Genomic DNA, 25,609 nt, shown 5'->3' on the forward strand with positions numbered 1-25,609 from the left:
ACTGTTTTAAGAGTGCGAGGTGTATCTTTGCCACACAACACTCATCGTCATAGCTGCCTTGCTTGCGTTTCCTTTCTTGAAAACACCGCGCCCGCTACTTTCCTGTCGGGAATGCTATGTCATGCTTTTAACGCGCATGCCGTTCGTTACTGGAAAGTACCGGGCTCGCCGCGTAAAAGAAAGGAAATGCGGACAAGACAGATGACGATTATCGTTGTGTGGAAAAGTAATGTAATTTTGCTTAAGAGTGCAGGCAATTAACTCTGCCAAGTGTTCCACTAAACGTCATAGACTCCAAAATTTGATATTTAAGCAAAATTTGAAAAATAACAGTACAGCGGTGAGCGCAAAGTTATTTTTCAAACAGGCGCAGCGACATATTTAAGACCCTGCATAATTCAGTGTAATTTTGGCTCAGCATCGCATGCGGTCAACAAAAGCATCTCCTTCGAGATCTGTTTCTGCTATACTCGGCTTGCCATAGAGTTTCTAGTGAGAAACTCTATGCGGCTTGCTTTAGAGGCCGCCCATCTTGGTCACTAAGAGATAGTCGTCAAGCAACAGTGGACTGCCAGACCTCCTTTCTCTCTTTTCCATACCGCTGCTGAGGTGAGCGCAAGTTCCATGTTTCTTGTTCATAAAATCTGAAAATTTATCGCAATATTATTGCCATCTAAACCTGTAAACTGCGTCAAACTACTGTTTTGTTCTTCCTAATTCCGTTTAACGCGTTAGTTTTACGCCCACACTTTGTGAAAATTCACTATGCGGCGGGGAAGTCACGTTAGCCGCTTTGCCACTCTTGAACTTGCCTAAATATCGGAGATTTGCATCGTTGAACTCTTGACACGGCTTTGTATAGGGGAACTAGAATGCGTATCCGCAGCGCCTTGTTATAGTGCATTGGGCAGCTATAGATCGCTGAAGCATTCGTAACAGTAAACTTCACATCCTGCAGCCTTTCCCCTGGCCCGCTTCAGTAGTGTCGTCAAATGCGTGTCACGCGGTCGTTCGGAGAATAAAAGGTGCGCGTGTTGTAGCATGCGGTAGCAGCGTCACTTGTAAATCTGTCAAAAGTCGAAGGGTCCAAGTGCGTGCGCGTTGACATCTCGAGAACGGCAGCGGGTCGGCAGAGGTGACTTCCCACAGTTCTCAGTGAGAACGACCGTTTCTCGTTGCGGGTGGTAACCGGCGTTATTTGGGACCATTCTGAGAAACCAAGTTAGTTCGCTTGTGCAATACGACATATAAATAGCTAACATCAGTCGCCTCTTTAGCTGCGTGCTTGCGGTTGCCTGGCGTGTCACGGTGCCTCATGAAGTCGAGCTCTTAGCCTCGTGTTTGATAAGCAGAGTTTATTTGTGCGAAGTGCCCGGTCATGAACGGGTCTGTACTAATGTTAAGAGCGGAATGGCTGCCCTACGCGTTTGTGCAGATGTGAGCTCGCGAGATGTGGTGCCGGCTGGCGCCTTGTAACACTTGTGAGCATTTTTTGTAAAAGTGCTCTTCAGTTCAACAAAAGCAAGGGTCAGGACTATTAGTACCGAAATGTGTTCAATTTGACGCATCTTCCGAACAGACCCACTTTTTAGTGTTCTCAAAGACGTTCTTGTTTAGTGTTTCAATTCAGCTACGGTGTTATGCTGGCTAACGTGCTTGATGCGTTAAATGTAAATACGCCAGAAGTTCATGATTGGAAGCATGCAGTAAGCAAAGGGCTAAAACACCAACATCTAAGGTGCTTTTGTTTTCGGGTAGCCTACATATTGCATGAACCTGCTACATGTTTTTGTCGGTTTAGACACTGCTTATTTCTGCTACCAAGTATCTCACTTATTTTGCTTTCTTTATATACATATTGCAGTATCGGGCGGTGAAAACATGTCTGGGAAGCCAGATCCAAAAGCGAAGAAGGCGCCTGCGGCGGCAAAGACTGCTGCCAAGGGCGCCACCACTGTTGCAAAGGGTGATGCTGCCGCCACCAAGAAGGCGCATGCTCCACGGAACCAGAAGCTGCCTGGTGGCGTGTGGCTCTTCTCCCGCTCCAAGATGTTCCACAAGCGGGGCCTCTTCAAGGTGAAGCATGCACCAGTCACCAAGGAGAAGCGAAAGCGCAAGAAGCGCGTCCATGTGAAGAAGATCAACGGCGAGAACAATGGCGGCAAACGTGTTGTGCGCATCAAGAAGGAGGTATGTGTTGAAGTGGCACCAAGTGGAAATGTTAGCTAGATGCGCAGATTGTATGTGTGAAGTTCTGTATTTGCTCGAACCCAGGCAACACATAAAAATTGAGAGGATTGGGTGACAAGAACCTCTCCACGAATGCAATAAGGCTTGGAAAAGATAATGGCAAAATTAACATTTGGTTCTCTCTTGCCCCGTGCAAAATCATTTTTTACTGGCGTCATCCTTGCTTGCCCTCATGAGCACCTATGCAATACTACTAGGCTGTTGGATGATGCATAGTGCTTGAAAGTAGTGGCAAAGCAAGATCCCCAGTCCAGGATGATGCAGCAGTTTGTTTGATACAGGCTGTCACACTGCTTAAGGAATGCATTGCAAAGGGCCATTTCTATTGATTACCAACGAATTGTGGCTTTAAGAAAAGGTGATTTTCCCATTCATTTGTTAATTAATTGTAACCATCAATGGGAGGGCTATGTGCTGAGAAAGTGTGAATGTTTCTTAAAGGCTGACAGATCAATTTTGAAAGCTTTAATTGGAAACATTATCAGCAGCACTCAACACAAACCTCAATGCCATTGAACTGAGCACTCTGATGACGCCCCTAAATTGAACGTGCTGCAGTTCAATAAAATGCTCTTGGGTGGCTCCTACAACCAAGAGTTGCTTGGGAGTCACTCCAATGGATTTGAGGAGACGTTGAGAGCATCTGCTTACAAAAATTTATTCGCTCAGCAATTGCTATGGAATGCAATTGAAGTGAAGTGATGACATCACCTGACAGTAGGGACGTTTTTGGAACTAGTGTGGGAGTTCTGTGTGTTTAGAAACACAATTTCCTCGGAGCCCTCACGCAGTTGTTGCATTACTGCTGCTCTTGTGCATTCAGCGCCGCTCCTACCCTACGGAGGACAGCCCCAAGCACAAGAGGACCACCCACATGAAGCCCTCTTCCCTGCGAATTGCAAAGCTTCGCAAGAGGATCACCCCAGGCACCATCCTCATCCTTCTGGCTGGACCCCACCGTGGCAAGGTGAGCTTGATGGCAAAAGCCACTTTCCAGGAGCATATAGGTATAGGCATGCTGTTCTGTGCGGCACCCAGATGCAACTCCAAAGGCTGCTCTAGCTGACATGAAGCCTGCGGCATGTTGTGTCAAAATGCAGGTTCAATTGACTAAGCAACATTACATTAACAGAAGTTCACTTGTATGCAACACCAGAATCTTAGATGCGGCTCAATTGGTACCTTAAATGCACGCACCAATTTGAGTGAAAGTTGAGACCCCTGCATCGGGGGGGGGGGGGGGGGGAGAAAACTATCGGTGTGACCTTGGAATTGCACAATTAGGACATGCGCTGCATTACATTGGTAATACGCAAGTGCGTTTTGCAGCTCTCAAATGTGGGCTGCTTGTCTAGGCAGTGATAAAAAGTTAATGACACTCACATTGTCCAAACTTTTGCTCGTAACTGTAAATCTGTATGTGCAAGTTGGCAGGTCTATCTATGAGGGGCATGCCCCTACTAGGGTGCCCCCTGCATGAACTGCCAGACATAAACAGGGTGCATATATCCTTCTGCCCAGATGCAATCTATCTCTGGTCGGACCGGAAAGTGCTCCAACAAGTTTGCTTCTACCATAAACTTGTTTTGAAGGGACACTAAAAAGTGATGCAAAATATACTTAGGACTAGTAAAGTATATTTTCAAAATTCTTGTGTTTTATTCATTTGCTTAAAAAACTTCATTACCAGTGGTGAACAGGAAGGTGAAACATAAGCGTTTTCACTTACGCAAGACCTCTCTGCTAGTATGTCAGTGTTACATCACGGATATCTAAGTATTTTCTCATATTGAATGGTTATAGTGTTGTAAATTTTCTTGAAACTTGCTATGCTTAGACTTCAGTTTAAACACAATGTAGCTTTTCTTACCTGAACATACTAGACACAACTGTCAAAAGAGGTCATGACAAGCTCCTCCATTTGGAAGGCAAAAGCAGCATGGCAGCATGGCAGCAGTCCTGAAACCTGTGTGACTGGAATAATGATCCTGGTGCCCTTGGTGTCGCCTTGTTTCTCTGCAGAGGGTGGTTTTCCTGAAGCAGCTGAAGACAGGCTTGCTCATGGTGACTGGTCCCTACGGCATCAACGGCTGCCCTCTGAGGCGCATCAACCAGATCTATGTGATCTCCACTAGCACCAAGATTGACATCTCGTCTGTCAAGTTACCCGAAAACCTTGATGATCGCTTCTTCAACCGACCAAAGTCAGTCAAGAGGCGAGGTCGCAAGGATGAAGGCGAGATCTTTGACACCAAGCCCCAGGTACGCTTGTTTTTTCCCTTCGTCACTTTATTGGCCCTGCTCACGTGCAGCCATCTTATTAGTCGAAATACTTCTCATTGTTTTTCTTTTAGTTGAACATTATTGTTTCTGCACTAAGATTCTATTTTGTTTCTTTATAATGATCAGTGCTGGAGATAAGTCCCTATTGTCCATAGTTTCCTGTACTGCTCTTTGAGAAACGCTTTGCTAAACATAACTATTGAAATTCTACGAAGCACTGTTCACTTTCTTTTAGATCAGTTGAAAATATGTCCACAAGTTAAACTAATGTGCCTGAAAGCCACTGGCACCCATTGGGACTTCTTTCTTTAAGTGGGGAAGAGGTGTTTAGAAACCTTTTTTTCAATTTTTTGACTAAATTTAATAAAAATTGACACCCAGATAGTTTTTCATGATGATTTCAAAAATATAATTACTTTTTAAATTGAAACAGTGGTTCCAGATATAATTAAAATTATTCACCTATTGTTTATCTGAACAATTGTAAGAAGAGTATCAGCCAGAATGTTTATAAAGACATATGGCTGGATACTACAAAGTGTAAGCTACACTACTCTAGGATACTTTTTTATATTGCAGGCATTACCACTTTTACAGCAATCTCCAGACATGGCAATTATGTGATCCAATTAGTGCCAAGTTTTAAAATTTACAAAAGCAAAATTAAAATATCTGCTCCTTGCATTGTGTAGTACATACATGTAGCTACATGCCGCTGTTAAAGGGACCCTGAAACGCTTTTGACGATTTTCTACAAACGTACTGAGTCATTAGAGTAGGTCCTTCTGATCATTAATTGACACATCTAAGTGTTCCGCGTAAAGCGTGTAATTTATTATAAGGTTTTAAAAATGCACATCGCTGCCAATCGCAACGCACTGCTCGGCGGAATTTTAAGCCGCCCCTACCCATATGACTGAAATCACCCATATGACGTCAGTGGGGCGAGCTATCCGATTGGCTGACCAGGACGCTTGATCGATAATTTTTTCAACTTTATGGTAAACAAATGGTCTTCGTAATAGTTGGAATGTTTTATTTGTTTTTATAAAAAGAAAGTAACCTAAAGAGAATGCACAAGAACAATTTTTTAGTACACTTAAGCACTTCCGGCACACAGCAAGTGTTGTCTGCCTGTGTTACAACGTACTCCATTTTGGCGAGAGCTCCGCGGTCAGAGTCGGTCTCAGTCTTTTAGCAAGCACTATGATTAGACTTCGTTGCCTTGTGGACTGCAAACTGCAGACTGCAATATGTCAAGCTGCGACATCGTGTCCCTCTGCAAGGCAACATACGAGTGAACTGGCTTCTGCGCATCGGAATGCCGCTATCCGATCGGCGCCAGGATTTGCGTGATTGCGGCCGTCACTTTACACCGGAAGATTGCTAACGCAATGGTGTTTCGAGAGTCCGGTATTCAAATAAACGTAAGCACAAGGGGACAGGGTCTGGCTGCTTGACTGTGCCGTAACAGGATGAGCCATGAGATGAGCAGAAGGGCAAACGTGAATGGTCTGCACGGTGCAGCCACCTGGTGGCACTGGGCTCAACCATACACAGTAGTAGCAACGAAGTGTATTCTTCTTTGCTGCTGGTGTGTATTTTTTGCTGGAGTGTAATCAACAACACGTTGTTTCTATAAATGTTTAAAATGTTTTGCACTTGGTTAGAGCAACATTAGCACTTTGTTTGGCTGGTTAAGTGCTGCACCAACAAGTGTGTGGACCGTGCATACCGATCAGGCCGCTCACGTACGTCTACGCTAAAGTTCTTTCATCAGCTTGAGTTTATGCCTCCAGTCATTTGCCAAAATGACCAGCTTGCCTGTGGTTACCGGAATACCAGACACGATCGGCGCTACGACAGAATGCTCGCAATGCACGCTGCTTCGATAGCTCTCGGTCGACGACCAAGTGGCTAGCGGAGAGGTTTCGCGCGGGTGGGGGCGGGCTTCAACATAACCAGAAGTGGACGATGTGACGTTGCATCGTGACGCAGAACCAGTGAAGGCGGAGCTTAGCCCCGCTCGCTCGGCGAACGAATTGAGGAGGAAAAGCATGGCTAGGGAGGAGGGTAGCTTCTAATCGCTTGTAGCTCCATTAATACGTAACGCTTCACTTAAATTGTGGTGCGAATGTTCTACTTAAGCTGTACCCTGCGCGTCTACAAAATTTGTCCAAACCGTTTTAGGGGCCCTTTAAAATTATGGTTCTATTTGCCCTGAAGACTGAGATAACACTTTTCAATGGCGTGGCTAGCTGGGGGTCATGTGCCTTTGTCGACCAATTACAGCACACATTGGGTCTTCTTTTTGAGGTGGAATTTCTTCAGCCAATGCGAGGACGGAGCCGGTGGTTTTTGAAAAATGAAGACTAGAGACTGCTCTTTCAAAATATTTAAGAGTTGGCGCGACCGAACGACTGCGGGGGACGTCACGCGCCATGGAAAAAGCACTTTTTAATGGAAACTATGGCTCATATTTAGCTGACACTGGTGCAAAAAATTTATATTACGGCTAAAATAATGATTTAGAAAGCGCAAAATATGGCCAAGTGGTAGAATAATAGTTAGAAATTCCGAAAATACCATATCAAGATGAATTTTTTCACGGATTTTTGCTCTCTAAAACCCGTGTCCCCTCTTAACAGTCGAATCAACGGGGCGGTTTCAACTATGCAATCTTGCATTAACGTTTGACTTGTATGGAACACTAGAACCTTTGATGTAGTTGCTTGGTTCCTTGAATGCATGAAATATGCCATTTTGAACGAAACTTGAGTAAGCTGGCAGATCTGTCTATAAAGGGACATGGCCCTTTACTAATGGGGTGCCCCTGCATGAACTGCCAGACATAAACAGGGTGCATATATCCTTCTGCCCAGACGCAACCTATCTCTGGTCGGACCGGAAAGTGCTCCAACATGTTTGTTTCTACTGTAAACTTGTTTTGAAGGGACACTAAAGTGTTACATGAAAAGCAGTAGATGCCGTGTTTGTCAAGGGACTGCAAAATAAAGGCAACGCAACGGCCGGAAAAACATAACCGCGAGAAAAGCCGCAAATTGCCACAGCAACATCAGAAACAGCTCTGAATGGCTGCCAGTACAGTTTAATTAGTTGTCAAGGTGCTTATACTGTTAGCAGGGATGGCAAGTGTGCACATGTGTAATGAAGAGACATAATGTTCGGTGACAGTGACCCCTTTCAAGTCTAGCAGATATGCTTCACTGCATAACATGGCTCTACTGCAGCGAAGCTGACTAAAGAAAACCAGGCAGGTGCACAGCAGCAACAACGCTAGTAGCGACCTTTTTGTGATGCATCGTGTATACAGAAAGCACATAAAGCTGAAATGACCGTTCATGTTTTACTTATTTTCTGCTGTAAAGCGTTCGTTAGTGGCTTAATTCATTAATGTGCAATCCTTTTAGGATTTGTCTTCTACGAGAAAACTTTTGCAGCCCAAGAACGTTCCATGCAACGTAGTCCAAAAAATTGCTTTTAGTGCTTGCAAGCAACAATCATGTACACAAGATAGCAACCTTATGCACAAGTCTTCCAGAAGCAGCGCCATTCACTCTTTGGTTCACAACAGTCAAACTTACATCCGCTAGAGGCAAGGCAACTCCATTCTTGCATTCCTCGTGAAGCACCACACGATGCAAGAGAAACTTCGATACTGACGCTATAGAAGCATCAGAATTTGCGCAAAATATGCTGCGTGCATTAGTGTACGCAACGCAGTACAATTTCTATGAGCAAGTGTCAAACCAAGAAAGCATAAGGTCGGCCGTGCACAGACGCTCATGTGCTTGTTTTTGTCGAGACTGTGCAAGCGCCTCAATGTGACTGCTCCACCAATAGGGACGCGGAAACCACATCGCCTGCCCTTGCTGGAGGGCTCTGGCAGGAAGATAAAATACTGTCACTACCTTTAGTTTTATTCAGGTTGCCTAGTGGCAGCAGTATCAGCTTAAGAAGTGGAGTTCAGCCAACGTTTGTAGTTTCGCACGGTGATGTTGTGATAGCAGTATCTTGTATATTAAGGTACACAATACATTCTTTCATGTATTGGAAATGCAGATACTGATACAAGTCTTGCCAGATGTATCATGATAGATACAAGATGCCCAAATAGTATTTAAGATAGTACCTAAGATACATGTATCTTCGATTCTGCCTAGCACTGCTTATCTTGGCGAAATAATCTCTGCCTATATTCGTGAACAAAGCTAGCAATTGGCAAACATGCATAGCTAAAGGATTTTCTCTATCGTGCCCACTGTATGTAAGACCTATCTGGAGATTATTGAGACTCTCTTTAAGGATTCTTGCAAATCGAATGCACTAGATGGCATCAAGGACAACGCAGTTTGGTATGCCGAGGACGCCTGCAAAGCATCTGACGAGGACAACTTCTCTGGCAGTTCTGACGAGGATGCTACTTGTGGCATTGGCTAGCAATGTCTAGTAACTGGGCTTACAATAAATGATGAATGTGTGTCATGCTCAGTGTTTTCATTTTTGTTTTAAGATGTGGGTCGACTTATGTTCGTGTTCAACCTATATTGGAGTAAATACAGTAGAAGCTGTGAAAACACGTGACAAGTTCGTGCAGTAACTTGAGGGCAGCAGTACCACCCATCTATCGATTTTCATATTTTTTTCCTGTCATACCAAACGACTTGTTTTAAGAATGGCTGTTTTGCCACTACAGAAGCCTAGTTTACTATTGTATTTCCAACACCTTGACATTGGAGTGCAAAAATTTCTGCAAGCCGCCACTGTCATGTCAGTAACAATGTCATTACAGTATCCCATGTCACGCAGCATAGATATAGCATGCATCCATGGTATCGACTATGCTGCGCCATTTTGTTTAGCTGCATCGTGCTTCCAGGTACATTCTGCTGGTTACACCAGGGAAGCACCTGAAAGTGTATACTACGACTTTCAAGTTCCAGGTGCTTGCATGTGCAGAAAATGGCAAACGTGCAGCTGGATAGTAGTTGACAGAAATTTTGCATAGTATGGACACCGTGGAGTATGAGCAGCTTTGGGAGGGTGCCAATGAGGCGAGCTAGTCAGATGAAGAGGGCAGCGGAAGCAGCGAAGATTACTGGTGTTGAGTGGACCACCACTCGTTGCGTTATTCTGCATATCAGTCCGAGCGCAGTTTGAAGCTTCAGTGAGTAAGTTTGAAGTTTCAGTGAGTAGCCTCATGGAGGGACCATATCATAAAAAAAATTTTGAAAAGAAAGTGCGGCCCCTGCATGAGTTCATACAATAGTACAGCTTAATATTCGTCTTTAGCGTCCTTCGAATAACATTCCCGTTTATATTACAACTGTGCTTCCGAGTTGCTTTCGCTGGAGCTTAAGATTTTTTTGTGTTGTGCAGGAGCGAACGGTGAGCGAGGAGCACCGCAAGGTCCAAAAGGAGGTGGACAAGCAGGTGCTGGAGGCCATGAAGAAGCACCCCGAGAAGAGGGCCCTGGTGCACTACCTGGCGGCCAGCTTCTCTCTGCGCAACCGCATGTACCCACACAGAATGAAGTTCTGAGGGGCCTGTACAATAAAAACACTCCTGGACTCTGGCACACTGTGCTAGTTGTGACTGGTTGAGCTTTACAGATGAGTTGAGCCTATTACATACCATGGATGTCATGTTGGAGTAGAAGTGGAGTCGACAGTGACCCGCTAACATATACATACGCTGGGGCTTCACCAACATTTGTGAAAGGTGAACATAATTGACAAAGGGGGAAAGATACGTTTATTGAGGTAATAATGCCACAAAATTGAGCCTACATTATTGAACACTAATATTCCAGTGTAATGTGTGATGAGAGAAGTGGCATTCATTTAGAAAGGCCATGTAGACTACCCAATCGTTGCAAACTAAATCCACAAGCACATTCGTTATGTCACAATGGTATGACTGTCTTTGTAGGGTGTGCTCTCCCTCAACACATATGCATCACTAGCACTCTTCCAGGCTCAGACACGCATTGACAGTATGTTGCTACAGTTAACTTACATTAAGGGGAGACGCCATTCAAGAGCATTTTTTTCAACCAAGTTCTGTTAATTCGATCCTGATGGGACCGACAAAACTGGCCAAACCAAAGGACAGAAAAAGTGCCGAAACACGCTGCACTTGGCAGTATATGCCTTTGGGGGGGGGGGGGCACATGGGTCTTGTGTAAAAAAAATTCATTGAAAATTTATTTTTCATTTGTTATTTTTTTAATCCCCATATCAGAGGGTACCTGCTGGCAAGAATGGCTCAAAATGATATGTCTGGGAGAAAACACTAGTCCTATGATAAGTGCTGAAATGACCCATTTTGTCATTTGCCATTCCAAAACAGTATCTTATCGAGGCCATCTCGGTTTTGTCTAAAAAACCATCTTTGCGGCTTGCTTTCCTACCAAAATTAACCTCCTCTGTTGCTTCAGAAGAAAACTACCTGGTATTGTAGCATAATATGTCATTCTTGCACTATTACCTTTATGCATTTTTCTCAAAAGATTTTTGGAAGTCGAAAATTTAGGATGCAGCACCATGACCCTGCTACTCATTCAATCCTCTTGACCTTTTTTTTTTTTTGCATGAATGCTAGAGAGTCGAAGGGCACAACGCCACTGATACAGGACATACACGGCGCAGTCCAGCCGATGCTGACACCTTCCCCTCTAGCCACCATAACGGCATTAATAAAACCACCACCACCGCCGCCGTTTTGATTACCTCGTCGCTCCTCGAACCGGCGCTCTCGCACGCAGATCCGCTGGCAGCCGTGGCCACCACCGCAGCAACGCTAGGCCTAGCTGCTTCTGCGTTCGCTATTAAGCTTCTTGCCGTTCTGTGCCGTGTTTTTCATTGAAAGAATTCGTCGCTGTCAGCTTGGCACCGACTCCGCCTTTGTGGTTCTCGAGATTGGCTTCGAAGCTCGGAAAGCACGGCGCGTTGCATAATGCCGGTTGCCGAAAGTCAGCTTCGCCTCACTACAGCAATATAGCGCGGTGAAGCATGCGCAAATTATTGTGGTGAAGCTCAACAAGCGTGGGAAGGGGCAATTGTCACGGGACACAGTATGTATTCCTTAACTAAATGCGCGTGCACATGCTGCCTCCTGTCACAGGATGAGCACCGATGTGCCTAATAGGTGTACTGGCAGGCCTTTCAGAGCTTTTTCTGATGTGCTGCGGCAGTAAAAGACATGCAGTGGCGTACCAACTATTTCTAGTGCGTGTGTGTATCATCAACATCGTCATCAGCCTATTCATGTCCACTGCCGGACGAAGGCGCTGCGATCTCCAATTACCTACAATTACCCCTGTCGTGCGCCAACCGATTCCAAATAGCACCCGCAAATTTCCTAATTTCGTCACTCCATCTAGTCTTCTGCGGTCCTCTACTGCGTGCGCTTCCCTACTCTTGGTACGATAGCTGTGGCTACGACAGCAGTAGCGTGATAATTTCAGCTCAGTAGCTAATCAGGCTCATCAGAATCGGGCCTGAATAATCTCAGTAGCTACGATAGCAGTAGCGTGATAATTTCGAACACTTGTTCACAATTTTTTGATGCTGTATTTGATCAACATGCATTTACCATCACACATAAACTTGGCGCATTGTTCCCCTTATGTTCGCACAATTTTATCTCAGTTGTTATTGTAATTATGCAAGCGCAGCAGTCTAAGTTTTACACCGCTCGTAAAACAGACTAATAAGGCTATGCACCACTTGCATACCTATTCTACTTGAATATGCGCATTTAACCCACCCATTTGGAGCACTGCTGACACCTTATCCCCATACCATGCCCCTAATTTCCCCTAGAAGAGACGTGATGCCTTGTTTAGCTCACCAAGAACACCGGAGAAACAAACTCCGAATCTTGTAATATCTCCTTCAGTCACAGCATAACATTTGTGGACACAACTTATTTTTGGCATTACTGTGTAGTGGTTACAAGGAATAGGCAGTGAACGTTAGGCTTTGAGTAAATTGCACATTCTGCTCTCTTAAGGTACACCCATTCCACTTCTCAGTGAAATGTATCGCTTCAAACGATCGCTTTCACGAAGGCATTGCTCTCTTTGACGTCCCTTCAAAAAGGGCCTTCGTGAAAGCGAAGTGGGGGGTTTCGGTAGTAATCGCAAAAGAATATTTTTTCCCTTGTTGTAATGCTTGGGCCCAATAATTAACCTTTGCAAGTAATTTGAGCGCGTGATTCAATATATTTATTGAAGAAACGTAGCAAGGCTCACTGTACAATTAATGAATATTAGTTACTATGTATATTTACGATGGGTAACTATAAAATTCAGAGGCATTCTCCCGCCTAGGCTTGCCTTTTATATGGAGTCTCCAGCACATTGGCATAAAATTGATAAAAATAGCTCATCTTGGAAAATATTTGCTTCTGTATGCATTTCGTTTTTATTCGTATTTCAGAATGTCTCACTATGAGTTTTACGCATTTTTTCCAATATATCTTTTTTTCGCTGTGCATTTTACTAACTCCTCCATTCTGTTTGCTTTTTGAATAAAATAAACACTACCCCTTACTATTCAAGCTGGATTAAGTCATTTTTAAAATATTTTTTAGCATGCTTACTAGAGAGTGACACCATCGGGCCCCGTGACTTTTGGAGTTTTTTCATCGTACCGCCTTCCTTTTTGCTAGCTTCCCCAGAAAACAGGTGTGAAATTGAACAGTGATCAAGCTTAAGATGATGGATTATGAACACATAAGTCTGTTGTAGTATCTATGAAAAGGGTCTGCATGCTTATTTTAGTTTCATACTGACGTTGTGGCGTGTGGCAGCCCAAACAAATCATAAAAAGAAAAGTTTTTCTCCACATGGTGCAGTAGACTGGAGGCAGTTACAAAGACCTTCCCTAACCCCGTTCATCTCAGGAGGATATATCCGGACATCTACTCAGACAATAACTGCAAACTATGCGGCAGGGATCATGCATCTCTTAGACACATTCTCTGAGAATGTGAGGTTATATGCAGAGAAAATGCAGTTTCCCCAGATGAAGCTGCGATGCGATGGACGGCCGCGTTGCGCAGCTCAAACCTCCAAAATCAACTATGGGCCATTCAGCAAGCCCATGAGGCGGCGAGGAGACAGGATCTCTGGGCCTCCTCGGGGGCAGCCTAGGCCCAGGCCATGAATTTGCCGGATCGTCAAGTTGTTACCACCAGCACCACCACATGGTGCATGGCGTGTGTGTATAATTAAAGAATGTGAACTAGGCCCCGATTACACCCATATTCAAGATGCGCTTTGGGTGAAACCAGGGCTTAAATCACGACAGCAATGTCGGAAACAGCTTTGAATGGCTGCCAGTATGTTTACCACATCGCACAGACGGAGTGGCACGTACCCAGCACTCTGAGCTGGCATCAAGAGTGTGTCTATTTGAACAGTGGTACCTACCCTGTCCCAGATCTACATTGACCCATGTCAGTGTGTAAGTGGTTTGGTGACCCAAGTTGGTCAGATGGTTGGTTTCAAAGCTTCAGCACAGCAGCCCAATGTGCTACCCATCAGACCACAAACTACCGAGTGACCGAGGTGGGTGGGAAAACTGCTATACAGATAGTGTCCAAAAAATATGCGAGGTAACCAAAGAATGCCAGCACATTAAAGCAAGGTGTGCGTTATAATTGGGTAAATACCTTAATCTGACAATTGGATGAGTTATGGTTGTTGCTTGAAAGTCTTCCTTGTGCAGGCCAAAAATAGGCATTTTCAATGGGAGATGGCGTGTTCAACGCATTCAATGTCCCCATAAGCTTCACCTAGACACGCTGCTACTAAAGGGGTCACTATCGCGGTCACCAGGGCGTCAAGTGCATGCGAATTATCCGGCAAAGGCCAATTTTAGGATAAAAAAAGTTCAAGCCTATAGAAATGCCCGAGTGCCGGCCAAGATCAAATTTACGAAAAAATCTAATTAGTGGGAGACTACTGTACTTGAGAGCGCTACCTATATGCTATTATTATGCTATTTATAGTAATAATACAAATGATCAATCATTGGCCTGAACTGTGGCAAGGAGCTTTCTTTGCTTCTTCTCTCCCCTCTACTGGACAAGTCTTGCACAATTAGCCAGTACTCGGAATAGTGCAAATCGAGGTGTTTCGGGGTAGCATATGACAAGTGTAACGTGAGCTCCAACGCAAACACATGGTGTTCATTCCTTTGTTGTCATGCTTTCATTGTTCTGCTGTCTTCACTGCGTTGTCATTTCGTGGTCACACTGTCAGCATTTGTGGTCATTCCAGCTTTGTCGTCCCATTGTTGTCTTGCTGTTATTGTCACACTGTTGTCGTACCAGCGCCATGGCATCATGGTCGTTCCATCTTGCACTGTCGCCACTCCCACTGTCGCCTTGCACTGTCGCCTTGCACGTGCTACGCATGTTCAAGCGCCACAAGTTTATGTTGGCCAAGGGGAGTCTCCACTTCAAATGTTTCCAACTTGGTTGCTAAACAAGAACAGCGTTCTTCGCAAGTACCAATGAAGTAATAATTTCTTGTATCTTTTGCAAAGTACAAGAACGGGCCTGCCAAAGCTTCACTTAAACCAATTGCCACCAGTGCATGGTATACACCCACCTTTTATTGAAGGCAGCATTTCGTTAAGAGGACATTGTTGATCTGTCGCCAGCAGCAACCTATAGACTGCACTGATTTGGTGCCACTCTTGTGGTACAGACTATGGTCCTTGTATGCAGCAAGTATGCTGTGTGGTGCATTCTTAGTGCACCCTGTGGTGGCTGTGCACTGGGCATGCTTAAGTATTGAGACCTTTTTAAACCTGTGCAGTTGTGGTTAAAAAACTTCAATGGATTCTTAGAAGTGGGATTGTATGTAAAAATTTATACTAAGTGCAAGGTGTCCAGGGAAGCGAGATTGTTTCTTGCAGTGAAGGTAGTGGTTGGAAAGAAAAGTGACAACCACAGTGTTTCGTGCACGCGTTTCCGCCAAGCCGAGCTCGTACGTTTCCCTTTGGTGGATGTTTTTCTCGTGAGGCCAGCACTGCCCAGTGCAAAGGTCTATGCAAGTCCATTCACCCATGATTAAGGTTCATTACCCTTTGAGAGTTGTTGTAGAGAGTTGTAGAATTCACTAAAATGGAACAAATTGTTACACTGGGACTCTGTGCAGGATATGTCATTCTATGGTTTACATCTTGCACAAGTTTTTACAGCTACAAAGCTCAAGATAAGAGGAATGTTTAGGTGATTGGTTGCTGAAGCTTGTAAAATAGGAGTACTATTCAGCACAATTGACAATCCACAAGTCTACTGTACCGAGTTGGCGCTATACCACATTTATGCACACAAGATGTGTTTTTCTCTTTGAAATCTTGACAGGGTACAAGGCTGTCTGCTAGCACTGGGGTGGTATTGTGTGATAATTCTGGGGATAACAATGTTGCGAGATTTTGAATAACCAGACATGAGATGTTCTGAAGTACACAGCCTGCAGTGCTCTTGCCACCGTGCCTAATTAGCCTGGCACAGCATAAGGAGCGCTGTCAAGCATCTGGTGCAGAGTCATGCAGTCACAGCTGCAAAGAATACGCAAATTCATTGCAGCGTGGCAGCTTTGCAACGGCCACTTGGCACTTCCCAACATTCAGAGGTCCATAGACAGGGGCACAGGCTATACACAGGTAAACGCAGTAGCTCTCTGCATGGTTCTTGAGCTGACGGCTATAGTGGCACAACATGCATTGCCTAGTAAATACTCCTTTGCTGTAAATGTATAGCTTGTTTTCATAGACTTGAGAAGGTGAACAGCTAAATCTGACAAACCTGCCATAGTCAACACCAGTACATTTGATGTGCAGAACCAATGCAGATTGTTTGCATGCCACTGCAAGAAATTTTTTTCTGCAAATGAAAAGCATGCAAGACAGCTCGGGTGTTACTAGTAGCACACAATATTGTTCCAGTACTGTGCAGCTGTGAATAAAGTACCAATTTTATTTTTTTTTTCATTGAAGGGAGTGTTCCTCAAGTGTTTGCCTAGAGAAGTCACATTTCAAAATTTACAAGTATGGCTATCTCAAATAATCTGGCCAACAGCCGATGTAGCTAAACCCCCAGTTACACAGCAATCTTCTCGATCCATTCACTGTCTAGGACAGCTTGCACGGTTGTGGACTGTGTTGGCTTTGGATGGAGGTGCAAATGACAAATTATCCTTCAGCACTTAGTTTCTGCTTTCACACAAGACATACTTGCACTATCAAGTGATGTTATAAGCGTTGGAGCTTTTAGCATGAGGCATCTGTCAAGTTTTGGTGTATATGTCAGACAGGCAGGACTTTCTCAGACTGTTGTGGTAAACACTGATCAATCCAGAAGCTAGGATGTTGCCCTGTATATGTATAATGTATATATATAGCCAGCTGCCAGCACTGTCATACTATTTGATGAATGGCACCGTGCTTGCTGCTGTAACCTTTAGGGCACACGCTCGCCAAATAGAGAGCAGTACTTTTCTTCCATGTACTCTGACCTAGCTCTGTGCCTGCATACTGTCAATGAAATCCAACACTGGATTCTGTAGTAAACGCATTGCATGCTCTGTTGTGTTGGAATGCCAGTGCGGGCAGTTCAGCATAGAAAGGCAAACATATGTCTCCGTGAAGGGGGCCCAAGATGCAGCCCACGTGTGCGACAATGCCAACATCAGCACATTGGCGAGTTCTACATGTTTTATTCACAGCTATGCTGCATAAAACTTGATGAAATTTCGTAAAGTGTTCTTTTTTTTTGTATGTGTAAAAACCAATGTGCCAAATAGCATATTAAAACTTAGATGAGTGAAATGTTGATCAGTAAGCTTCACTAGCCATAACAGAACCAGTTTAAAAAACAAAGAAAATAATAATAAAGGATGCTGCAAAGACAACAAAAAGCACCGCGCAGATCCAGCCCCCCTGTATATTTTTTGGCAGGTTTACATGCTAAGGCAAAGGCAATGGTACAGTTGTGATGCGTGAATGGACATGTCTGGGCGCTGTGTCTGAACTTGTGAACCTTTAGATGACCCTTTGGGAACCGTTGGGAAGTGCTGGGTTGCCAGGATTGGCTGGTGTGGCTTCAGGACTGTGCTTCTGCAAAGCAAAAATGACAAATGTTGGCTACAACAACCTCAGCAAAGGGAGCACATGCATTTAATACCTGGACTGATACTATTCATAATATTGGACTATTCTTGTAGCTATGTGCGATTTTATCTAGGCAGATTATATTTTTGCAGCAAAGCAGCAACTCTGCCACGCAACACAGTTACAAATATTTTTAAGAGTACGCAGACACTTTCTTTCTTAGAGCGCAGCACTTAGGTGCCCGTTTCTGTGCCGAGTGTCGGTGTCGTCGCTTGGCTTCACCAAGCGAATGAACACAGTGAAGAATGAAAGAGCGAACTTGGAGCGTTGCAGGCGATGACAGACGTCCATGCCTCCACGGCAGCACCAGCAGAGTGGGGGGAAAAAAATAAATAGAAAGCTTGTCTTCTTTCATGGCGAGGGCCGAGTGGGGGAAAGAAAAAAAAAAGAACTAGAAAGTGTGACTTCTTGTATAGTGTTTGCCGCAAGCGTTTCCCAGTAAAGATTATGGTTGCATTAGCTGCAGTTGCTGGGAAGTGGAAACTGTGTGGCCGTCTATATACACAGTACAGCACCGCATGTTGCGCCTCTGCCAGTCAGTGTGGTGTTCGGTGCAATGCCTCAATATATCGCGAAATGAAAACACGTATGGAGCTGCGCTCAAATTTCGCATTAGGAAGTATTGTAATCGTCGGCAAATTTTTTCCTTTTTGGTCTGCACTGAGGTATAGATGCGGTGTGTGTTTCAGCAACGGGATTCAGGACAGACTTGTAATTTTTGCTGGCCAAGTTTGACGTCACTGCCAGACATGAAGACCCATGCAATAATTGCCAGCATACTCTTTAACTACCTAAATTGTCCTAATTAACCTTGTAACTTTAGTAACTTCACTGTGCACATTGCAACTGCAGAACTGAAGACTGTCAGTGCTTTAGGCATGTTTTCTTTCTATGTAGTAGTAATACATATAAATGCCATTTCATTGCCACAGGCTCATCATGAGACACACTGTAACTGTGTTATGCAACACGTGCTAGAAATCAGTACAGAGGCAGCCAAAATGCAGCCCATGGGCTGCATACATGGGGCTTTTCAATTTCCCATAATGCTTGATGCCACCTACATGGTCGGCAATAGTGTGCTCCAATCATGCTTTCGTAATATTGTATCCGAACCAGATATTTTATGAGCGTTTACTTAGTTCCATTCTCAGGAACTACGACAAGAATTCTTAGGAAATTGGTGTCGCAACAGTACAAATAGCTGATGACATCAGAGAGCCAGCAATAACAAAACCATGTGATACTTGGTAAAAACCCAGTTGTGTTGGGTAAAAACCTAACGCAACACAGCTCTTCAACAACCTGCTTTCTTTTTCCCTCTGTTATTTGAATGTGCTTTCTTGGCATTCCTAGCCGATAAGTTCCTATTTCTGATCAGGGTCGATTTTCAGTGACTGATTGATGCAGTTTAATGTCTCCCAAGTGACAGCTGGCATATGAGAGACACCACAGTGGAGGTCTCCAGTAGGGGTCTGCGAATATATTTGAATTTTTTTAATAATGATTCGAATAGTGTCGTGCTCCATTCGGTCTTCGAATTGAATAGTCACTATTCATAATTATGAATATGTCTCTTATTGCTTTCAAATCAAACATAAAATATGAAAACAAGTATGATAAGCCTTGTGGGATAGCACAGATCATCCTCATGGGATAGTGCAGGCCAAAAACATCATAAGAATGTACATAAGAGTGAGCTTCGTCGCTCAAGGAGCTAGAGTTTACCAACTACATGACAATCATTCGCGCTTTCCGAAGAGTCCTGTGTATGGAAAAAAACTGCTCATTTGTTGCTATGATCCATTTGTGCTTTTAGTAAACAATGTTCCATAACATGCCAAAGCACTTGCCAACATTACGACTTCTAGGATGTGAACATCATTCTATAATAATGAAAACGGCTGCTTACTACTCAGAAACTACCAGAAAAGTATTCCATATTCAATTTGCTTTTGGCGCTATTCGATTCGGATTCAAAATTCGGTTGAAAAAAACTAGTATATTTGCGCACCCCTAGTCTCCTAATAAATTTTGAACACTTGGAGTTTATTAATTTGCAGCCAAAGCTTGGTACACAAGCATTTTTGCATTCTTCCCTCACTGGAATGCAGCCGCCATGGATCGAGTCAGACATGCCACCTCAGACTGCAGCATTAAGCCAATGCGACAATTGCGAGCAGCATGGAAAGGCGACCTACCTTTTTCTTCTTCTTTTCTTTCTTCTTTTTCTTCCGTTCTTTCTCTTCGTCGTGTCGCTTCTGCTTCTTGTGTTTCTTCTCGTGGGAGGCATCTGAGGCATTTTCTAAGAAAAAGAAGAACAAGCTCGTCACGCAGCAGCTGGGGGAGATTTTACTGTGGCACAATGAACCCTTCTGATAGCTGTAATGTTGGCTTTTCCATGACTCAGTTTTCAAAGCTAATGGCGGTGCAGTCGCTTTTGCAATCAGTGGGCATGAGCACAATTTGCTCGTATTGTGACATGGAAAGTGTAGATGTGGCTCTATTGATGAAACCACGCTCACAAGCATGTGCAGCTAGCACTTTGTCTTCATTTGCACCACGACTGGTGCTGCCACTAGTTGGACAAATGTGCAGTGCAGAGACGCACTCTTGCAAATTAAGAAAAGGGTCGTTCACCATCACTGGCAGTAAGAGTCCAACAGACAACAGGTTTACCTCATGGACAAGTAGTCTATTATGGATGTCAGAGTAGACAGCTTTAGTTTAGCGTACGCTATCAAATAGCGGGTTGTCACTGCGCATGCGCAGAACGCTAAACGACCCATAGTGTATGTCGTACGCACTCTATTTCTCAGATTTAGCGTGGGCATCTTTGCATGGTTTGCGGAGTTGGCGTGAAACATGGCGGCGGTCCCGGCTGCCTGCTTCGAATTGAATTTGGCGTTGCTTTTGTAAAATGCACTTCGTTCGTAGCAAATGACTGTGTAAATGACTTTTGCTTAGTCTCAGGCTGCTTCGACGAGAGAGTATTATGGATAATTTTGTGGTGTTTTCGAGATCGCTTCTCGTTTCGAACGAGTCGAAGCCTAACGAAAGAGGCATTCGAGATGTCAGCACCACCTATCACTGCAGACGGGAAATAGCCGCAACGACGGCACATGGCCTCCGAGATCTGAAGATCTCGCAGGCCAACTAAAACTGTAAAAATATGTACGCTGCTTAGCATACGCTGAACTAAAACTGTCTAGTGTGCACACTCACCCTGCTGTTGAGATTCATGATTGGGTGTGTCGCCCATTTTGTGTTTGTGCTTTTTATGCTTGTGCTTCTTTCGTTGTGGCTGCTGGCTCATCATGCGATACTGTTCAGGCAGCTGAAAAAAGTGTTGAGAGTAGCAGCACATGAGAACAGGCAAACTCACATTAAGTAGACATGCCATAATCAGCACTTTGTTTACACGCCACTGTGCCACCTATGCCCGCCCCACACCTTCGGAAATTGATCCCCACAAGCATTTATCAAGTTTGCCTATCTGTGCTAGAACAACACAACGGTGAAAATTAAATTTTGCTGAACTGTGAGACGAACTGCGGTGATGGTTGGAAAAGTTCCATGAACGGCACTCACACAACTTTATTCTATGCACTGATGACATGGTTTCTGGATCTTTTGGATAATTAAGCTTGTTTATTATTAAAAAATATATATAAATTAAATTTATTAAAATATAACTTTGACTTCTGAAAGCCAAGCATGATTACAACCAATCTTCATATTGGTTACCTACACAAGGAAACGTGTGCTTTTGTGGAAGAATGCATGCAGACACGGTGAATCAAAACAAACATTGTGACTATATAAGTGGGTTCATAAGTGCGCGTCCTGGGTTAAATCTAATGGCATGTTGGAAAGGGCTACAGAAATGTTTTTCTGCTATATTTTCTAAAACATATTTCACCCATTACAGTTGGCAAAGAACACCAATAGCCAACCCACCTCACCCACTCACTCACTCACTCACTCACTCACTCACTCACTCACTCACTCACTCACTCACTCACTCACTCACTCACACACACGCACACACGCGCACACACACACCCACACACACACAAAAGAAGTTAAACATTCCTTTAAACCATCGTCACTTCACTCACTACCAGTCTCCTGGTAGAAATTGCCATTCTCTACCAGTAACTTTTTGTAGAACATCTGGACATGCACAATAAAACTAAATGCATGAAGTTAAATTTGCAAGCACTTTGAAAGGAATGACAGTGAAGTGTGACACCACCTCAACTTCTGCAAAGCACAGCAACTGCAGAACACTAAATGAGAAGAGAAGCCTATTAACCCAAAGCATGCACTGTTTCTAGCTGATGTGCAGATTAATAACAACTGGGCACTGACACTGTGCAGACTTTGCAGTGGTGGGAATGACCAAGCATGTTCTGGAGCAGATTCTATAGCACGAAAAATGATGGACTGGAGCAGATTCTGCAGTAGTCAACAATGATGATCCTGAATGGTTATTGGCTGACTATTTGCACGCGCCAAAAATAATTCCAGAGTACTGCCACACGTCATTGCAAATATTCTCGAGAAAGATAATCTGTATATGTGGCCACTCACACACAAATTACAATCATCATGTGGCCACACCGAGTCAACCAGCACGGTTGAATAAGAAAATACTATGCATCTCCAGCAGTAAAACAAGCCACACAAATGCAAAATAAAAGAAACTCGTGGCAATAAAGTCATGTGGCATGCAGGGCGGCCATATGACCAATTTTATTTTAGGCTTAAGAACGCCTAGCTAGTAAAATGGCCAAGCTACAAATCTGCTGCATTGTGAGCCCACAATGATAAATGTGAGCTAATGACATGCAAGGGGGTAAGTTTTTGTTTCCTGAGTGCACCATGGCATAGTGGCTGCGCCAAATGTGTGAACTGCATGTCACTGGTTGAGGAACACCTCTCCCACTAAGGCAACACCACCGGTATGAAGCACAAATGCAGGACCCGCCAACAATGTATAATGGCCCAAACATGCACTACTTTTCCAACATAACTTCATCCTAAATGACGCACAACTTGCAATTATGACGCACTAGAGTTTTCTAATGGCAGACCGCAAACATTCGCAAACATGCATGAGCACGCATTGGACTGGACTAGCTCAGTAACCTTTTAGCTCATTTAACTTTATAAATGGCAGGAGATGCGACGGCCCTCCTTGCATAAGGTGGTGTCAATTGCCACACGACATTGACCGCAACTCCTCTTAGACTTCTCCTACAATATTTAGTGGCATGGCTAGTCCTGGGTGCAGTTTTCTCTCATTTGTAACATGAATGTAGCAGCTTCAATGGAATCTGGCTGATGGGAGCAATTGTAGCAGCATTCCTACCACTGACATTGCATGCATCTGGTAGCAGCTCATACCAAACCTGTCATTATTTTCTGCCTCAAGTGCCAACACAAAGAGTGTAGATAGTTCTCACAATTACAATGACTACAGAACTATGGCCATTTTTGCATTCGTTGACATGACTCTTGTTCGGACAGCTCTTATAAAGCTACCATTTTCAAGGCATACTTAGGTATAGTCAACACATAGACCATTTCTTGGCACAGGCTAGAGGATAGCTTTACTGAGAGAAAAAAAAGGAAAAGATAACAGCACACTGTCAACCAGGAAATAAATGAAGCTACTATGGGCAGTGAAACACGAAGGCCAACGACCCCTTGATGCAGAGAAATGGAAGAGCCAAAGCGACAGATGGCAGAAAATCGTGAGCTCTCACTATCCAGTAACGTACAATACAGAACAAAAGCAAATCACTAAGGAGGAGAAACACCTGTTCATCAACAGCGATGTATGTAACAGAATTGCCGACGTTATGTGCACTGGATGTACAGCCGCGGCCACGTCTGTGTAGAGCGCGCGAGCAGACGGCCTTGCTCTGCGGGGCGACACCGTGCGGCAGTTGCGGGATCTGACGCACTGTGCCCAGGAGCATGCGCGGCCTAATAGACATGCAGAACTGTATTGCACGAGTGGCAACGTTGAAACGGGCAGTTGTTTAACCGAATAGGTACGCTTTCTCAGGGCGCTCTCGGTATCGCTATGCCAAAAGATTACGAGTTTCAGCTGATAACACGCGCCCGACTCTATCGCTCTTTGGGACATTGTGCCTGCCATAATAGCAATTGCGCGTCGCTCATCCGCTGTGAGTCGGGGAGCCATTGCGAATAAATTCTGCGAAAAGGTTTGACTTCTATGTCTAATATAGGCAGCACGCATGCGATGTTGTCATTTCATTGGCCGATAACATTATCTGGGATTGGTGAAGACATAGTTTTTCATATCAAGTGCCCTGAGAGAATCGCACACGCTATCACTCACGTGCTCAATTCCCTTGTCATCGCGCGTAGTAAGGTGGCGCCCTCCGGTAATGCGCACAACCGGCAAAACACGTGCGCTTACCAACATAATTTCTGGTTTAAAGCAGCGTGCGCCGACCTGCACGTCTATTAGGCCGCGCATGCTCCTGGGCACAGTGCGTCAGATCCCGCAACTGCCGCATGGTGTCGCCCCGCAGAGCAAGGCCGTCTGCTCGCGTGCTCTACACAGACGTGGCCACGGCTGTACCATGCATTTTGTGCAGTTTTATATGTATACCATCCTGATACCATCGCACACACTCAAGCTATGATCCGTCTTCAATGTTTGTTTTTTAGGTTACTGTGATTCGTGCTTTGTGATACACTACGTATGCTTTTGATTTTTGTTTGTGTTACCACAGTCTAACTCATGCCTGGTAGACAGGCCAGCAAGTGCAGGTCGAAGCCCTGCTATGCGATCGTTTTTCTCGTATCTTCCCTTCTGTCTTCTCACTTACGGTTGCTTCTTTTGCGCGCTGTATGCTTCTGGGTACGGATGGATAGACTAAACCCACTGTAGTGTATTACTATTTTCACTAACCGGTCCGGGATGAAGCCTGAACCCGACCAGTTGGGCAGCGGTAAGGGCCAGGAGCTCCTTTCCACCGACGGGTGGCTTTTCAATGAGAGAGCGTAATGAACTGCAAGCGAAAAAATAGAGATAAGACATCACTGCCAGTTGCGTTGCAACGGCGCAATGTGAAAAACGAGAGATCGCTGCACTGTGCACAACAATTATACAAGACGCCAAAAGGGTCCCACCTGTTGTCTTGATCGCCGGGAGCATCGATGTTGCCTGGCAAATTGGGCAAGAAAGCACTGAGCTGGTCCTTGACCTTACGACCGCTGAATTTGTTGTAGGAGTGCTCCAAGCCATATGATACCATTAGGTTTGTGGCGCCGGTGAGCTCACTCTCTGGCAAAAGAAAAAGGTACGAGTTAGCGGCGGCCCGTTACTCGGAAATCGAAGCTTGTCGCGCAACCGTACACCGCTCCTGCACGAACGCCGAGGCCCAGAGGTTTGACAAGCTGAACAGCTAGAAACCGCTAAGGGGGCTTTTGCTAGCTCAAATTATAGCAGCAGAAGCGACGTTTACGCGCGACTGCGCGGCGAACAATGGGTGTTTTGTCTGTGATCACCATAACGTGATCAGGGCGCAATAGCGTTTTCGGATGTGACAAGCAAAAGAGCGACGGAGGGTGCTCGCTTACTTGGAGGTTCTTTCATGAGATAAAACGGACCGCTGTGAACAATGGCTGGAGTCTTGCCGAGAGAAATTGTCGTCTTAAGTGTTCCGGTTGTGTCCTGACGAGACACAACCGGCGAGCGGGAGCCGCGAGGGCTCGATTTTGGAGAATATTGGTCCGTCCGCCGTACCACCTCAGCCATTGTCGTCTGCCATGTTGAATCCTAAAACTTTTCCTTCCCATCATGCACTTCTGTAATG

At 44.6% G+C, this 25,609-nt stretch overlaps 3 protein-coding genes across 3 annotated transcripts in view; 1 reads left to right on the plus strand and 2 right to left on the minus strand.

The window, feature by feature from the left end:
- LOC142575796 (two pore calcium channel protein 1-like) overlaps positions 1–1,237 on the minus strand; it is a 37,846-nt gene extending 36,609 nt beyond the window's left edge. The window contains exon 1 of the mRNA XM_075685451.1: positions 1,060–1,237. Within this exon, the coding sequence (XP_075541566.1) occupies positions 1,060–1,108 (49 nt within the window). The 5' untranslated portion in view covers positions 1,109–1,237. The remainder of the gene's footprint in view (positions 1–1,059) is intronic.
- On the plus strand, positions 560–10,132 carry RpL6 (ribosomal protein L6). The gene is made up of 5 exons (XM_075685453.1): positions 560–609; positions 1,865–2,190; positions 3,074–3,217; positions 4,273–4,512; positions 9,934–10,132. Exons 2-5 carry the CDS (start codon positions 1,882–1,884, stop codon positions 10,093–10,095), a joined length of 855 nt encoding a protein of 284 aa, XP_075541568.1. The 5' UTR covers positions 560–609; positions 1,865–1,881; the 3' UTR covers positions 10,096–10,132.
- Positions 10,133–17,273: 7,141 nt separating this feature from the next.
- On the minus strand, positions 17,274–25,582 carry MED19 (mediator complex subunit 19). Its single transcript, XM_075685465.1, has 6 exons — positions 25,374–25,582; positions 24,924–25,077; positions 24,703–24,802; positions 20,973–21,084; positions 19,949–20,052; positions 17,274–17,693 (listed from the first exon to the last, which is right to left on the minus strand). The coding sequence occupies exons 1-6, from the start codon at positions 25,549–25,551 to the stop codon at positions 17,619–17,621; spliced, it is 723 nt and encodes a 240-aa protein (XP_075541580.1). The 5' UTR covers positions 25,552–25,582; the 3' UTR covers positions 17,274–17,618.
- Positions 25,583–25,609: the final 27 nt, after the last annotated feature.

This window comes from Dermacentor variabilis, chromosome 3, assembly GCF_050947875.1.
Source record: "Dermacentor variabilis isolate Ectoservices chromosome 3, ASM5094787v1, whole genome shotgun sequence".
Lineage (NCBI taxonomy): Eukaryota > Metazoa > Arthropoda > Arachnida > Ixodida > Ixodidae > Dermacentor > Dermacentor variabilis.

What these genes read in the sequence shown, in the direction of transcription:
- RpL6 (XM_075685453.1), top strand. Translation starts at nt 1,882, where the DNA reads ATGTCTGGGAAGCCAGATCCAAAAGCGAAGAAGGCGCCTGCGGCGGCA. An exon ending in CTGGACCCCACCGTGGCAAG is followed by an intron (nt 3,218 to 4,272) that starts GTGAGCTTGATG and finishes GTTTCTCTGCAG; the next exon opens with AGGGTGGTTTTCCTGAAGCA. An exon ending in TCTTTGACACCAAGCCCCAG is followed by an intron (nt 4,513 to 9,933) that starts GTACGCTTGTTT and finishes TGTGTTGTGCAG; the next exon opens with GAGCGAACGGTGAGCGAGGA.
- MED19 (XM_075685465.1), bottom strand. Translation starts at nt 25,551, where the DNA reads ATGGCTGAGGTGGTACGGCGGACGGACCAATATTCTCCAAAATCGAGC. An exon ending in CCCGGCGATCAAGACAACAG is followed by an intron (nt 24,803 to 24,923) that starts GTGGGACCCTTT and finishes TTTCGCTTGCAG; the next exon opens with TTCATTACGCTCTCTCATTG. An exon ending in TCAGGCTTCATCCCGGACCG is followed by an intron (nt 21,085 to 24,702) that starts GTTAGTGAAAAT and finishes CACTTTTTTCAG; the next exon opens with CTGCCTGAACAGTATCGCAT.